Source organism: Equus asinus, chromosome 1 (genome assembly GCF_041296235.1).
Source record: "Equus asinus isolate D_3611 breed Donkey chromosome 1, EquAss-T2T_v2, whole genome shotgun sequence".
Taxonomy (NCBI): domain Eukaryota; kingdom Metazoa; phylum Chordata; class Mammalia; order Perissodactyla; family Equidae; genus Equus; species Equus asinus.
The window spans coordinates 147,626,381-147,639,718 of record NC_091790.1 but is presented as its reverse complement, the minus strand read 5'-3'; the positions used below and the strand labels follow the sequence as shown (position 1 = coordinate 147,639,718).

General features: G+C 34.7%; 1 protein-coding gene across 9 annotated transcripts in view; it reads left to right on the top strand.

The window, feature by feature from the left end:
* Nucleotides 1–13,338, top strand: part of AGMO (alkylglycerol monooxygenase) — a 317,403-nt gene that overhangs the window by 162,141 nt on the left and 141,924 nt on the right. For 8 of the 9 annotated variants that reach the window (XM_014851828.3, XM_070509363.1, XM_070509360.1 and 5 more), the window contains exons 9-10: nt 1,967–2,101; nt 3,646–3,762. In XM_014851828.3, coding sequence (XP_014707314.1) covers nt 1,967–2,101; nt 3,646–3,762 — 252 coding nt within the window. Of the gene's footprint in view, nt 1–1,966; nt 2,102–3,645; nt 3,763–5,176; nt 5,330–13,338 lie in introns of those variants that run through there. The other variant, XM_070509379.1, reaches the window with a different exon arrangement.

The window sequence follows — 13,338 nt, the reverse complement described above, 5'->3', positions numbered from 1 at the left end:
TCTGCAATGTGGAGATTAAAAATGAATAGATAAATTGTCTCTGTCCACCAGGAGACAGTCTTTCAAACTTAAGGTGCATATGAACCACGGGACGATCTTATTAAGGTGCAGACTCTGTTCGGTAGGTCTGAGGTCTGTCCGAGATTCTGTGTTTCTGACAAGCTTGAGGTGATCCCGATGCTGCTGTTTCATGGTTAATCCTTTAAGTAGCAAGGTTGTGGAGTATACGCTCTTGCTGAGGAGAAGGGCTTCACATTTTCAGAATAAGAGATTGAAAGCTGTTCGACACAAGAGGCACAAAGAGTTGGATGACTAGGATCTGGAGGAACACAGTCCTCAATCACAGGTATTTATGAGCGGCTACTGAATCTGTCAGGTTCAGTTCTCCAGGCCTGTGCCCTCACATAAACATTTCTTTTAGTGTAGTCGTTGTCACAACTGTGCCTAAGGTTTCGTTTTCTAGATGCTTACTTATATTGTGAAAAATGTCAAATCAGCCAGTTGTGATAATTAGGAGTTCCTGAACATGCAAAATCCTATACTTGCTTTCACTTGCGTTTCTTTATACTCAGTTAAATTTCTCGCCTTTCCCTCCCAGGCATCAAAAGCAACTTGAAATGGCCCCCTCTAGATAGAGAGGCATTTTCCCCTTATTATTAGGCATAAACCATTCACTTCACTCTCCTTTGGAGTCTGGGAGTTTCTGGGCATTGGAAAGCAAATTAGCAAGAAAGTGTTCCTTATTTTAAAATGTTACATGTATTATTTCTCATGGCTGTGTCTAGAATGATAGCAATAATCTTGCAGTCAGTTTTCAAAATAACAAAAGAGATAATACATCACTGTGTGTTATAACTCCTAAGAACATTAATTTTTTGTATTATTATTATTACAAAGTCCCGAGATAAGTTTCCATCTAATGTTTCCTTTCTCCTCAAAATCTGCTCCACTAAACTCTACATTGTTCCTAATTGCTTCAGATTCCTTATTGTAATATTTCAAGCAATTTTAAAAACCTTTTTTATAATCTTAGCAGCTTAAATTCTTTCAGAGACAGTGAAAATGACAGTGAGACCACAAATTCTGATAGAGTCAAAACTTCTTTCTACATTAATTTATTACTACACTTTTAATAGGGCTCATCTCTAGAGTCTATAGCTGATGCCCAACCTCTAGGACTATTTTTAATCCTATGATGCATTATTATCACATGTATGGCTTATATAGTTAATTATCTTAATGGCTGATATTTATTGAGTACTTATCATGTGTGGGCATATTTTTAACTTCTGTACATTTCAAATGTGTGTTACTTAAAGAATATGGATTCCTGCCCTAAGCCTCTATGCAAACTTTTGACTCAGTAAGCAAACTCTTCCTTTTCCTGTTACAGAAAGTTGGCTATTTATTATTCAGATGCTTGTTATCAGAAATGGCTTTGAACATTTTTCCTTAATTATAGACATGTTTGTCTATAACTCAAAATAGTAAATAAAGGGATATTTTTAATATTTCAAATATTAAGTATTATTTAATATTTAAACAGATGTGCAATATTTGTATGTTTCCACATTCAACCTTAGTACCCATTTAACAAGACTTTAGAAAGGATGTCATTAGACATGGATGGTGAGTACACAGGCAGGTGGTTAATTCCATTGGAAGCAAAGCCTCTTAACTCATTTTTTCTACTTTGTTTATTTTCTAAACAATTACCTTATTTTTTAATTTCAAAATTATAATTTTGTGGAGCCTCAGAAATATGACAAGAAGACATATAAACTTGACACAGAATGCATAGAATGAATTACAATTTGGAATGCAATCGAATATTAATCTACATTAACCAAGTTATGCATAACCTAAATATTACAGAATAATATGTAAATTAAACTGTACTATAAAGTTCATGATTTATTGTATTTAATATTTTTGTTTTAAATAAGCTATATTTTTATTCTTCTAGTTCCACTATTTAATTTACATATGGACTACATTCTGGGCCACACCTGGATTCTTCAATAAGTTTTCTGTCATATTTAAAGGACCAGGATGGAGTCCAGGTAAACCAAGACTTGGACTGAGTGAAGAAATCCCAGAGGTAAATAGAGTTCATGGGTTTCGTGATGGTGAAGATTAGTCTCATATTGTCAGGTCTACAGCCAGCCTGTATATATGTTGACTTCATGCAAATCTGAAAAAAAGATGTTCTCTTAGGCAGATACAGCCCTATGGTGCGTAACTTAATGAGTGGACACCACCTAGGGGCCGATAAGAGGGGTGCCTTCTTCCAGGCAAACACTGCCTCTTACTAGGGTGTATGGTTTGAGGGACAGAGCAACAAAGGCTAGTCTTCAGATCCACTCAAACCCACAGCCGAGAGCTTTTACGTTGCACAGAAACTACACAAATGCCTGTGGCTCAGTCACAGCATCCGAAAACACTAGAGATGGAGGGAGCCTTACAGATGATTCAGTTTCGCCTTCATTTTGTTCATGAAAGACTGAGGTCTCTAATATGGAAGGTCTAAAGTCATACTAAGATGATGTGGTTATTGGATTAGACCATAACTTATTCATTCCATAGTGCAATATTTTTGAGTAGTAGCATTAAATACAAAAATCATGTTAAAAACCAAAAACAAGCAAGTCAGAAATTTAAAACAATGGAAACCAAATGAAAAGTTCAGTTTCAATCTGGAATTCCTCTTATAGAGATGAAAAAGGAATTTCTTCCCAATCATTCAGGCTATATATTGTGATTTCTAATTAAAATAACTGTTACTAAGAGTAAAGTAGAAACAATAGAAAGAGTAAACTAGTATTGATTTCAAAGATGATCATGAGTATAAAAATTAGCCAATATTTTAAGGAAATAAAATTGTGTTTTATCTGAATACTATTTTTTAAAAATATTGATCTAAATAAGGATGTTTTTTCATCCAGTTATGAAAGCTGCTGTGTTGAAACTTCCCAGACTTTCAGTTATGTTCATAATCAGTTATGTAGCAATGAACCAACCCAATATAGGTCAAAGTAGTTTGCTTATTTCAGTTCCAAAGTGTCTATTTAGCTGTAGTCTACTTATTACTTTTTCTTTTTTTTTCAATAGATAATTCAAAGTGAATATTTTAAAATCATACTGGTGTCTAAATCTGCATTATAATAATAGAATTATTATATTTCCGGGAAACTATTTGAGAAAAGTTGTTTCCAATAAAACAATATTTCTCTTTTAGGCATGATTATCTACACTACCCAAAATCGCCTTCCATATTTTCTTTTGCTATACTTTCATGTATAATCATGGACATATTTTTGTATTCACATTTTTACACTTCATATTTCGTGTTCAGGGTGGTCATGTTTATCATCAGTATATACTGAGGAATCAATTCTTGCATTGCTCTATATAAGGTACACTAAGTCAGAAATTATAATGCTTCTAAATGAAAAACAAGTTTTCTAACCTATGTATTTTTTCTATTAAAAAAAATGAATGTTAGAGACATTTTTGAAAAACAAAAAAGAATAACAAAACCTTTCCTTTCTTTTGGCATATCTCCTCTTCACTTAGTGTGAATTTCAATGAGAAGCATAAGTCAGGGAGCAATGTAAAGGAAAGGCTTCTTTCTTGTCTTCCTAGGTCACAGGGAAGGAAGTTCCCTTCTCATCACTGGCGTCTCAACTCTTAAAGATATATGCAGTAGTACAGTTTGCTCTGTTGCTAGCATTTTATGAAGACACCTTCGCAGACAAAGCTGTAAGTGGTGTTTATTTTAAGTAGAGTGTGAGAAAATCATCTTTGTCTGAAAATGAAATGTCACTTTGTCTGAAAATGAAAATAAGCTCCCCATATTATGGCTGTGGTTTCTTCTTTTCTGTAATTGTCCACTTTAACTTTGGCAATATCTCACAAACAGACAAATTACTTCTTCTAGACTATTAAACGTAAACTAATTAATCATAGCCAAAGTGTTCCTGTACAGAACGTCCATCAAATGGTATGCTATGGATATTGACTTGGCTTTGAGGAGGCAGAAAAAAAGCCTTCCCTGAGGATTTTTAATTATAAACCAGTTTTCACTCAGATACAGTTCCAGGATTTATACTAATCATTGATTTATAAATCTAAGAATATAGTTTCAAGTGGTCTCAGATAAGGGTCCTCGTGTCTAACAGATCCACGTTCAAATCGTGCTTGGAGCAATTCCCTTAAACCCAAGTCTCAGAATATTCCCACAGATAATGTCCCAATGAACTCAGAGTTTAAAAGCACAGAAACACAGTAGAAGAAAGCCATGAAGCAAAGCATTAGCAGAAACAACAAACAACAGAATCAAATCCTCAGAAACAACAGGTTTTAGAAATTAAAGTAACTAAAATATAAATTAAGTAAATTTAAGTTTGAAGAAGGAGAAGATGAAATTAAAAGGAAATGAAAAACCAAGAAAGAAGGGACTATCAAAAATGATGAGGCACATCTAGAAATAATCAAATTAAACTTTTAGAGCACAAAGGTATGATAACAGACCTGAGAAAGTCAATGACTTAAATAGCAGTTTAAACACAACTGAAGAGAGAAATAATACATTGAAAGCTAGAGTCAAAAAAGTAAGTTATCTTCAAACATAAAGAAAACTATGAAAAAATACAAAAAAAATGCAAGAATCCAGAAAAATATGTAAATGAATACAAATAGGATTAGTAGATGGTGAACGCAGGCAATATGAATTACGTTTTCAAAGAGCAGTTCTGTTCTATTGATAGATATCAATCCATCCATAAAAATTCCATAAGTAATAGAAATTAATAAATAATATGTGCAGAAAAATGGGGCTACTATAGGGTTATTTTTAATAATTTTAATGTATAAATCTCATGAAATTATTTTTAATAATTAGATACCATTTTAATAATCCTGATATAGTAATTGCAGTGGGTCAATCACAAATATTTCACATGACTTATGCAGTGAATTACAAGAAGGAATTCTACCTGAAGCAGGTTACTGAGTGCGTTAAGCAGGACTTCCAGTGGTATGTGACAGATATTCAACCCAAAGTGAATTTATTAACTCATTTAACTGAAAAGTCTGGAGCTATTTCTTCTTCAGGCAGTGCTGGATCCAATGAGTCAAATAATGCCAACAGGAACCTTCTCCTTCTTTCTTACAGCTATGCTTTTCTCAGTGCAGATTCTCCTACAGACTCCGGCTTTCGTGGTGGCGGGATGGCTACCAGCAATTCTAGCTTTAAATCCTACTGTACAAAGATCCCCAGAAGTGAACGTTCCAAACTGGAGTCTGTTGTTGTGATTTATTCATCTGGGTATCCTTAACCAATCAATGTGGTCAGGCGTGGATCTTAGACCATTAATCTGTGAATGGGAGGACAGGGTCAGCTCCACAGGATCCTCATGGTCTGAGAGGAGGAAAAGATGTCTTGAAAGAAAAAACTGAGAAGACAGTATATGGAAAAAGGAAAATAGATTTGAGTAGACAAAAATAACAAATGTTAGATCCATATAAATCTTTCTTACTCATAAATATGTGATTTGAACTTGTTTTCAAAAAATATTTTTAAACACATAAAATGCATGGTAACATATAAAACTTCCTGCAAGATACCATTTTATTTGAAGTATGTATAGCATGAGTGCCTATTAGATATCTTCTGCTCTGAGAAACAGAATATCCAATTAAATGTGGCTTAAACATAACTGGAAATTCAGAGGCAAGTGTTTCCAGGATTGATGAGTTCAGCAGTTCAAAGACGTAGAGCTTCCAAAAAGGCTTCTCTACAGTTTTCCTGGCTTTCCTCATTGTAAGGTAATTACAGCAACTGTAGGCATCCTGTCTTCACAGACTGTTACCAAAGGCAGCAAATTCAATTCTCCTAGAGCATCTTGTAAATTTCATTTCATTAAGAAGGAGGAAGAGAAGTCCCAGAATATTTCCCAGCAAACGTCCTTTCATGTTTCATTGTTCAGGACTAATTCTCATGCCCACACTGAACCAATAACTAACACTAAGTCATGAATTAACCATGAATGAATTATACCAAGCATGATTCATACCCTGGGGATAAAGAGTTCACTTTCCGCCTGAACATATGCCTTCCCTTTACCTGGACAAATAAGCACAGTGTTAGCACAGAAGAAATGGGGGTATTTTCTGGTTAGGTAACGAAGAGTGTGTGCCACAGTGTGTCCTGCTAAATAAAATAAGTTTACAGAAAATTATTATAGAAGTTACTGCATAATATATTAAAGAAAGCCATTTTAATTTTTGACATTATTTAAAGACCTTCATGATTGGTGTTGCCCATATGTATTTGGGGATTTTGCATTTAAAATTAATAATCAAACATCGCTACAAATAGTGACCCCAATTTTGAACAATAGACAAGTTCATGTGTGCTCTCTGTCCACATACAATTTTTTTAAAAGCTTCAGGAAAATATGTAAAGGACTTTCCTGATTACAGCAGAAAACAATGATTTAAATTCTAGTTTCCATTTTATGAAGTGAAACTAAGCAATGGGATATGATGTGACCAGAAATGTTTTGAGAATATGATGGTAGGAAATATACTGGCTTATTGTTTGCTCTCTCATGTATGTGCTGCAACTAATGAACCACATTGTTCCACATTGTACTAGGTTCATTTTCCTTTAGCTTCAAAAGAGACAAAATCTGTACCCAGGAATTTATTTCAGGAGCAAAGCTTTCTTAAAAGCAGCATGAACCACGTCACTCTTAACAGTGCATATGTAGACATCAAACTACCATCATGGTTAGGCTTATTAATCGCTTAACCTAAGGCCCTCCTAATGATCTCTTCAAGTATGACATAATTAACCCATCACTGATAACTTTGTTAAACTACTTTGTCTTAATTTGTTCACTTAAATTATGACTAAAATATGCATGCATTAATAGAGTTTAGATAGTTAAATGAGACCAGAAGAAAAGTTAGATCATCTGCATCTGAATATCTTTTAATATACTGATCAACGTTGAGTACACTTTGCGTTATTGAATTTTCTTAGCTGTACTAAATTAAATCCAAAAATAAATTATATTAATTCCTAGAAGCAAAAATGTAAATTTACCCATTTTGATTTTGAAATAGAGGCCCTTAACATTAAATTCACCAAGAGATTTGAATGTCTAGGCCTGTGTGAGTACTTCCTGGGTAAAAATGTAGCCGGGCACAGTGTGTGTATATTAAAAGATATAACTTATGTGACAGTTTTCACAAGATTTTTCTACTGTCATAAAAACTATATGAGGAATTCAACTATATGAGCAACTCATGGAAATATATTGACAAAGAGAAGTATCAAGTGTTGAAATCCTTCCCAAACTAAAATTAGAAGTGGAGACAGCTTCACTCCTGAAGTAAATTAATTTTGAAAGGTGCGTTGACTTGTTTACTACCCACAGTTTTCTTTGCTAAAAACATGCTGTGCAACTAAGAAAAAAGGTTGCTTATTTGCAAAATTCTATAGTGCTGTTCTAGCCTCAGGGATGTTTAAAAGCATATGAAGACATTAAAATCCAACGGCAATATTTTTTTTCCAGATTCACTGTAGCCAATAATCACATAGAAAAGTTGTGGCTGACTTGTAATTGGCAACCCTGCTGTGGTCCCACAGCCTTTTCTGTTTATCCATATACCAAAAGTAGATAAATACTTACTTGTTTTATGTGTGCAATTCTGTAGAAATAACTTTAGGAGTCAAAAAAGCAATTTGATGGCCACCACAAAGGTATAAAAGGCACATTCCTTTTTTACTGAAACTTGCAATGCATACATTTAAATAGATAATGTTTAGTTTAGTGATATGACCCACAGACTTTTATGTTGATCTTGGTTTAGTAATGCTTGGGAAATCAATTCCTCAGCTGCCAGGGTCCGCTTCATGGGGTGATATCATGAATACGCATTTGAAATGAAAATATGGACACGCTAGCATGCTTCCAGAGTAAAACTTGCTTTTAAAGTAAAAAGCAATGCTATCCTTTTAAATAATAGACACATTCAAAGCAGTTTGCATATTTAACAGTCATATAATAGAATGTGTAATAAAGTTACTGCAGATTTGTTTTAACACAGACTATTTGATGGTATATTTCAAGTAAATGAGACATCTGAGAATTTCCAATACAAATTCGGAAACAGATTTTTATAGTTTTAAATTCCCTTAGATGCTATACTTAGTAAAACATTATGGGCGCTACAATATTGTAACTAATGCTTTCATGTTGACATGCTTTAATATTGGGGAAAAGAAATCAATATATTTAGCTGTGCTCTCATAACAGACAGCATCACTCGCACAAATTAGATCTAGCCTAGGTCCTAGGTGAAACCTCTCAAGTCAATATACAGTGTGTACTGTTTTCTTCCACTGCAGCCCATTGGGATTTAATTTAATTTCCTATAATATTTAGGTGGTAAGTGAAGTAATATGAAAAAAAGAAATGTGAGTCAAAATGGGCAGCAATTATACCTTAAAGCCATGAAATGAATGTAATAAATGTGTGGTAAAGAAAAGATCTTAACAAAAGCTACCTGTCTGATAAGCATAGACTTCAGGAACTTATAAAATTGATTATTGCGAGTTCCAATGAAAAATATAATTTTTGGCCACTATATTGCAGTATAATAAAGTGGGAAATTATCCATTTAAAGTGTCATTTACAACAAATAATGAAATATTAACTGTGAAATTAAATATATCTTCATACTCTTAGTATTGTCACCAAATTTGGTCACTATCAGGCTGCTCCCTTAAAATATATCATATAATAATCATAATCAGCTATAAACTGTAATTTGAATTAAGATCTCACTTTGATTTATGAAAAACATGTCAATTTAGCCATTTTAATTCAGCTTTGGAAACTCAAAGTCTGAATGCCCAGTTCTTGGGAGTCATATTTCCTTATTAAAAGTAATCTTCAGGAAAAGGACGTTTGTCTCTCTGTGACTTTTAACATCTCTTCTTTTTATTTTGTATTTTGGGAAATAACTGAAAGCTATATAGCTTACATTTTTACTTGTTTATTAGTGAAAAAGACAAAATTTTTCTGTCAAAAGTATAGAGAAAGTTGGTATACTGATGTCAGTGAGATCTTGAGGCAAATACTGATAATTCAGAGTGGCTTCATTGACTCTTGAAATAGTTCTACTGAACATCCAAGAAAGAAACTATGGCAACACGAGTACCTTCCAGCAACTGGTGTAGGACCTTTCATGCTGAGGTTGCTCAGTCTTGGGCTAATTATTACCCAGTACTGAGGCAAGACCCTTTGGTATTCTCTACCAGATACCCAGTGGATCATGAGGTTGTGCAGTCTGGCTGGTGGGAATATGCACTATGGCAGCCCTGTGTGAGTGCTAGCATTGCAAGCTGTGATCCTTGTCTGGCCTCCAATACTTTCCCCACGTGCGTGACCTGATATACTAGACTTGGAGGGCACCCTCTGCAGGTTTCTAGAGTTCTGTCTATGTAACTGCCTCCTCATTGGTATCTGTCATCCAAACAATAACCTCCTTGGTTTCTCCAAAATTCCAGCTTTATCTCCTCAACTCAGGAAGTTCACCAGGCCTCCCCTGGGTTCTCTCTGTGCTGTGGTCTAGAAACTCTCTCAGGATAATAAGCTTGGACAATAGTAGAGTCATGTCACTTATATCCCATTTTCCTGGAATCACTGACCTTTGCTGCCTTATGTCCAGTGTCTTGAAAACAAATGTTTCAGACATATTGTTGGTTTTTGGTGTTTCTTTTTTCAAGTGGGAGCATAAACCAGTTCTTGCTTCTCTATCTTGTCAGGTGCACATTCTTTTTTTTTGTTTTTTTTGAGGAAGATTAGCCCTGAGCTGACATCCGTGCCCATCTTCCTCTACTTTCTATGTGGGATGCCTACCACAGCATGGCTTGACAAGTGGTGCGGAGTCTGCACCCGGGATCCGAACCGGTGAACCCCCGGCCACGGAAGCGGAACATGCGAACTTAACCGCTGCACCACCTGGCGGTCCCTGCACATTCATTTTCTTAATGAGCAGAATCACAGCTTAAAATGTAACTTTAGCACAACTATTCTTGTGTTTACAGTTTTTTAAATGCAGTTTTTTTGCTTTTGTTTCATACAAATTTTTGTAGAAATGCACTAATTCCACAGCAATTCAATGTTTCTGACCTATATATTTATTATAGTTCTTAGCCAATATATTTTCATCTTTGACATATTTATTTTGTTTACTTCTTGTTTGAAATTCTAGAAAATGTTCATTCTAATCATATTCCTTTTTGCACACTTTAATAGTGACCACCTAGGGAGTTCTGGAAATTTGCAAAAAACGAATATAATCAATATTGACAAATTTTTTAAAGAGCAAGATCTTATTTCAAGATACAGTCTTGAGATCCACATAGAATTACAAATTGCGCTAGGTGTCACCTGAGGTTCTGTTCCTGTGTCTGTGTTGTGATGCTGGGAAACATCTTCTAGCCTTAATTTTCAGCATGACAAACCCAGCAGCTCAAGGCATCTGGAAGGTGAAGCCCTCAGAGTCATACAGGTGATGAGGCAGCCCAACATGTGTGCCAGCAAACCCAGTCTGCTGCCTGCCCGTCAGAACTTACAAAGGTTTACGTATCAGGCAATTTCGACTTCATTTTAAAGATGTTTGGGAAGATGAGCATTTTTGAAGCGAAATAATCACTTTAGTAGCTCTTCTCAGACACATTTTAGAGAAACTCCTAAAAATGCACCATGTTGTTATAATAACAAAATCCAGACATTTTCATTTCTAAGTCCTTAGAATAAAATTGTGCAAAATATCAAATCATCTTTAACAATACTTTAACAATGCATAAAGTTAAAAAGAATTTTTATGTAGAAGCATGCTAATTATTTTAGAACATAGTAGATGGGGCTGATATTTCCCTTTGTGAGATCTGTTGGGTAAGGAAATATGAAAGGTAGTTGTGTTGACCACTGCGGCTTTTCCATGGAATAATAAGAAGGTGATATGCCCAGTCTGAAAGAAAAAGGCTTTCTTCTTTTTCTCTGTGAGCAAAGGAAGACTCCCACAAGGTCATTGATTGTTTAAGCAAAATTGCATCAAACATGTAATTCTAGAGCTCCTCTGTAGTTAATGTTGCTTCCAGAGTATTTTTTTCCCATCTGTTACTTAAAGAAAGCTTCAGAGAGGTAGAGCTCTTCAGACATATGAATCTGGACAGTGATTCTTGCACTGGAAAACCTGTGGAAATAAGGGTTACCAACTGCTTGGGATTTGAAAGATAATTTTAAAGGAGGGAAAAAAATACCTTGCTTAATAAAGCTTTTACAGCTATGACCTTCCTCATGTATCTTTTTTTGACAAAGACTTATAATGCATTCACTGGTTAATTTAGACTAATTCCATTTCAGCACTTTAAGATAGCAATATTTTACATGAAAGATATACTAGTAGTGCATGGCATGAAACGGGAGTAAACCCAACAAAAAGTAAAATCTTACTTGTTATGAAAAACTAACAATGTTTCTGTCATTTCACATATCATTTAAAACACAGGAGACTAACGGTTTATACTGGTCAAAGCCTATCAATTCTGTATTTTTCTCCCTTTGGGCTCTAGTGTGGCTGGCCTATGGTCATCTCAGCAGGGAGTAAACTAGTGTGATTTCTGGGGCAAGGATCTTGTCTTTCTTGCTCCCTCTCTTAAACTCACAGTTATCATAGTGCCTAGCACACACTCAACAAATTTTCAGGAATGAATGTGTAGAAATTAGAGTTTATCAATTGATTATATGCCCTAATTAGCCTATTAAAGAATGCTGTATGGAGAAATTAGACATTCTATAGAAAAATGGACTTTCTAAAGGAAGCGTATGTGTTCTATATTTAATTCCTTCTTACAGTAATCTTAGCTTCCTTTAAACTCAAACACTTTTAGGACAATTCTGATCTTTAAGGAATTAAATATATGAATATTAAAGGATTTAATATTTTACCTATTTAACATTTTGAAACACAATATATTAATATTGTTATTAATAATAAATTACTAAATATTAAAGTATTGAATAATTTAATAGAATTTATTTTTAATTTCTAGGAATTAAAATATTGATGTTATATTAAACATTTAATGTTATAATATGAAATTATTGCTTAATCCAATTAATCATTTAATTTAAATTATTAATATTAAAGGTATGAATATTAAAACACAAATGTAAAATATTCATTCATATGGCCAGTCATTCAACAAACGTATATTAAGTACTGACTATGTGTCAGGCAATGTTCTAGACACTTGGGATGTAACAGTGAATAAAGAAATAAAACCTCTCATGGAACTTAGATTCTAGTGGCAAGAGACAGGCAACAAACAGCTGGAGAATGCACACGCAAACACATGTATAAGTGTGTGGAAGTGATAAGCTGTATGGAGCTCAATACAGCAAAATAAGGTTATAGAGAGTTGTGGAGAAGTACTATTTTATATATGACAGACAAGGATGTGCATTTGAATAGTTACCTGAACGAAATGAAGGAATGAACCAGAAGGATCGATGGGGGAAGTCATTCCAAGTAGAAGGAACAGTAGGTGAAACAGACTTGAGTGGGAAGGATACTTGTTATGTTCAATGAAGAGCAAAATTTCTGACATGGCTTAAGAGTGAAAGACAGAGAGGTTACTAGGGGACAGCATGATAATGGGTGTATGTTATATATAGGCCAGAGTAAGGACTTTGAGCTTTATTCTAGGTGAGATTTGAAGCTCCTGGAGGATTTAGAATGGAAGAGTGATATGACTTATGTTTTAAAAGTAGCCAGACTTTCATCTGCATACTAGGGGTGGCAGGCCATGATAGGTGGACACACAGTTTTAGAAGTGGAGAGACCGTTTAAGAGGGTATGTCAATTGTGGTAGAGACCATGTCGGGATGCAAGAGGGTATTAGTGGTGCCGTTGGTAACACATACCTTTATTCTGGATATATTTCAAATATAATGCTGACATTTACCTCTGATGTATTAGAAGTAAACAGTGAAAGAGTCAAGGATGAGTCACAGGTCTTTTGGCTTGAGCAGTTGAAAAACTGGGGGTGCCATTCTAAGCTGAAGAAAACTGGAGAATTCGTGGTATGGAGGAGGAAATTAAATACAGGGTTTTAGTCATGCTAAGTTTCAGATGCCTATTAGCCGAGTAGAGGCACTGACTAGGCAGCTGGATAGCTGTATTAAGTTGGTTTTCACTCTGACTCCAGTAGCCAGGAAGCAATTTGCAGAAAGAGTTCCTTTTTTGGTC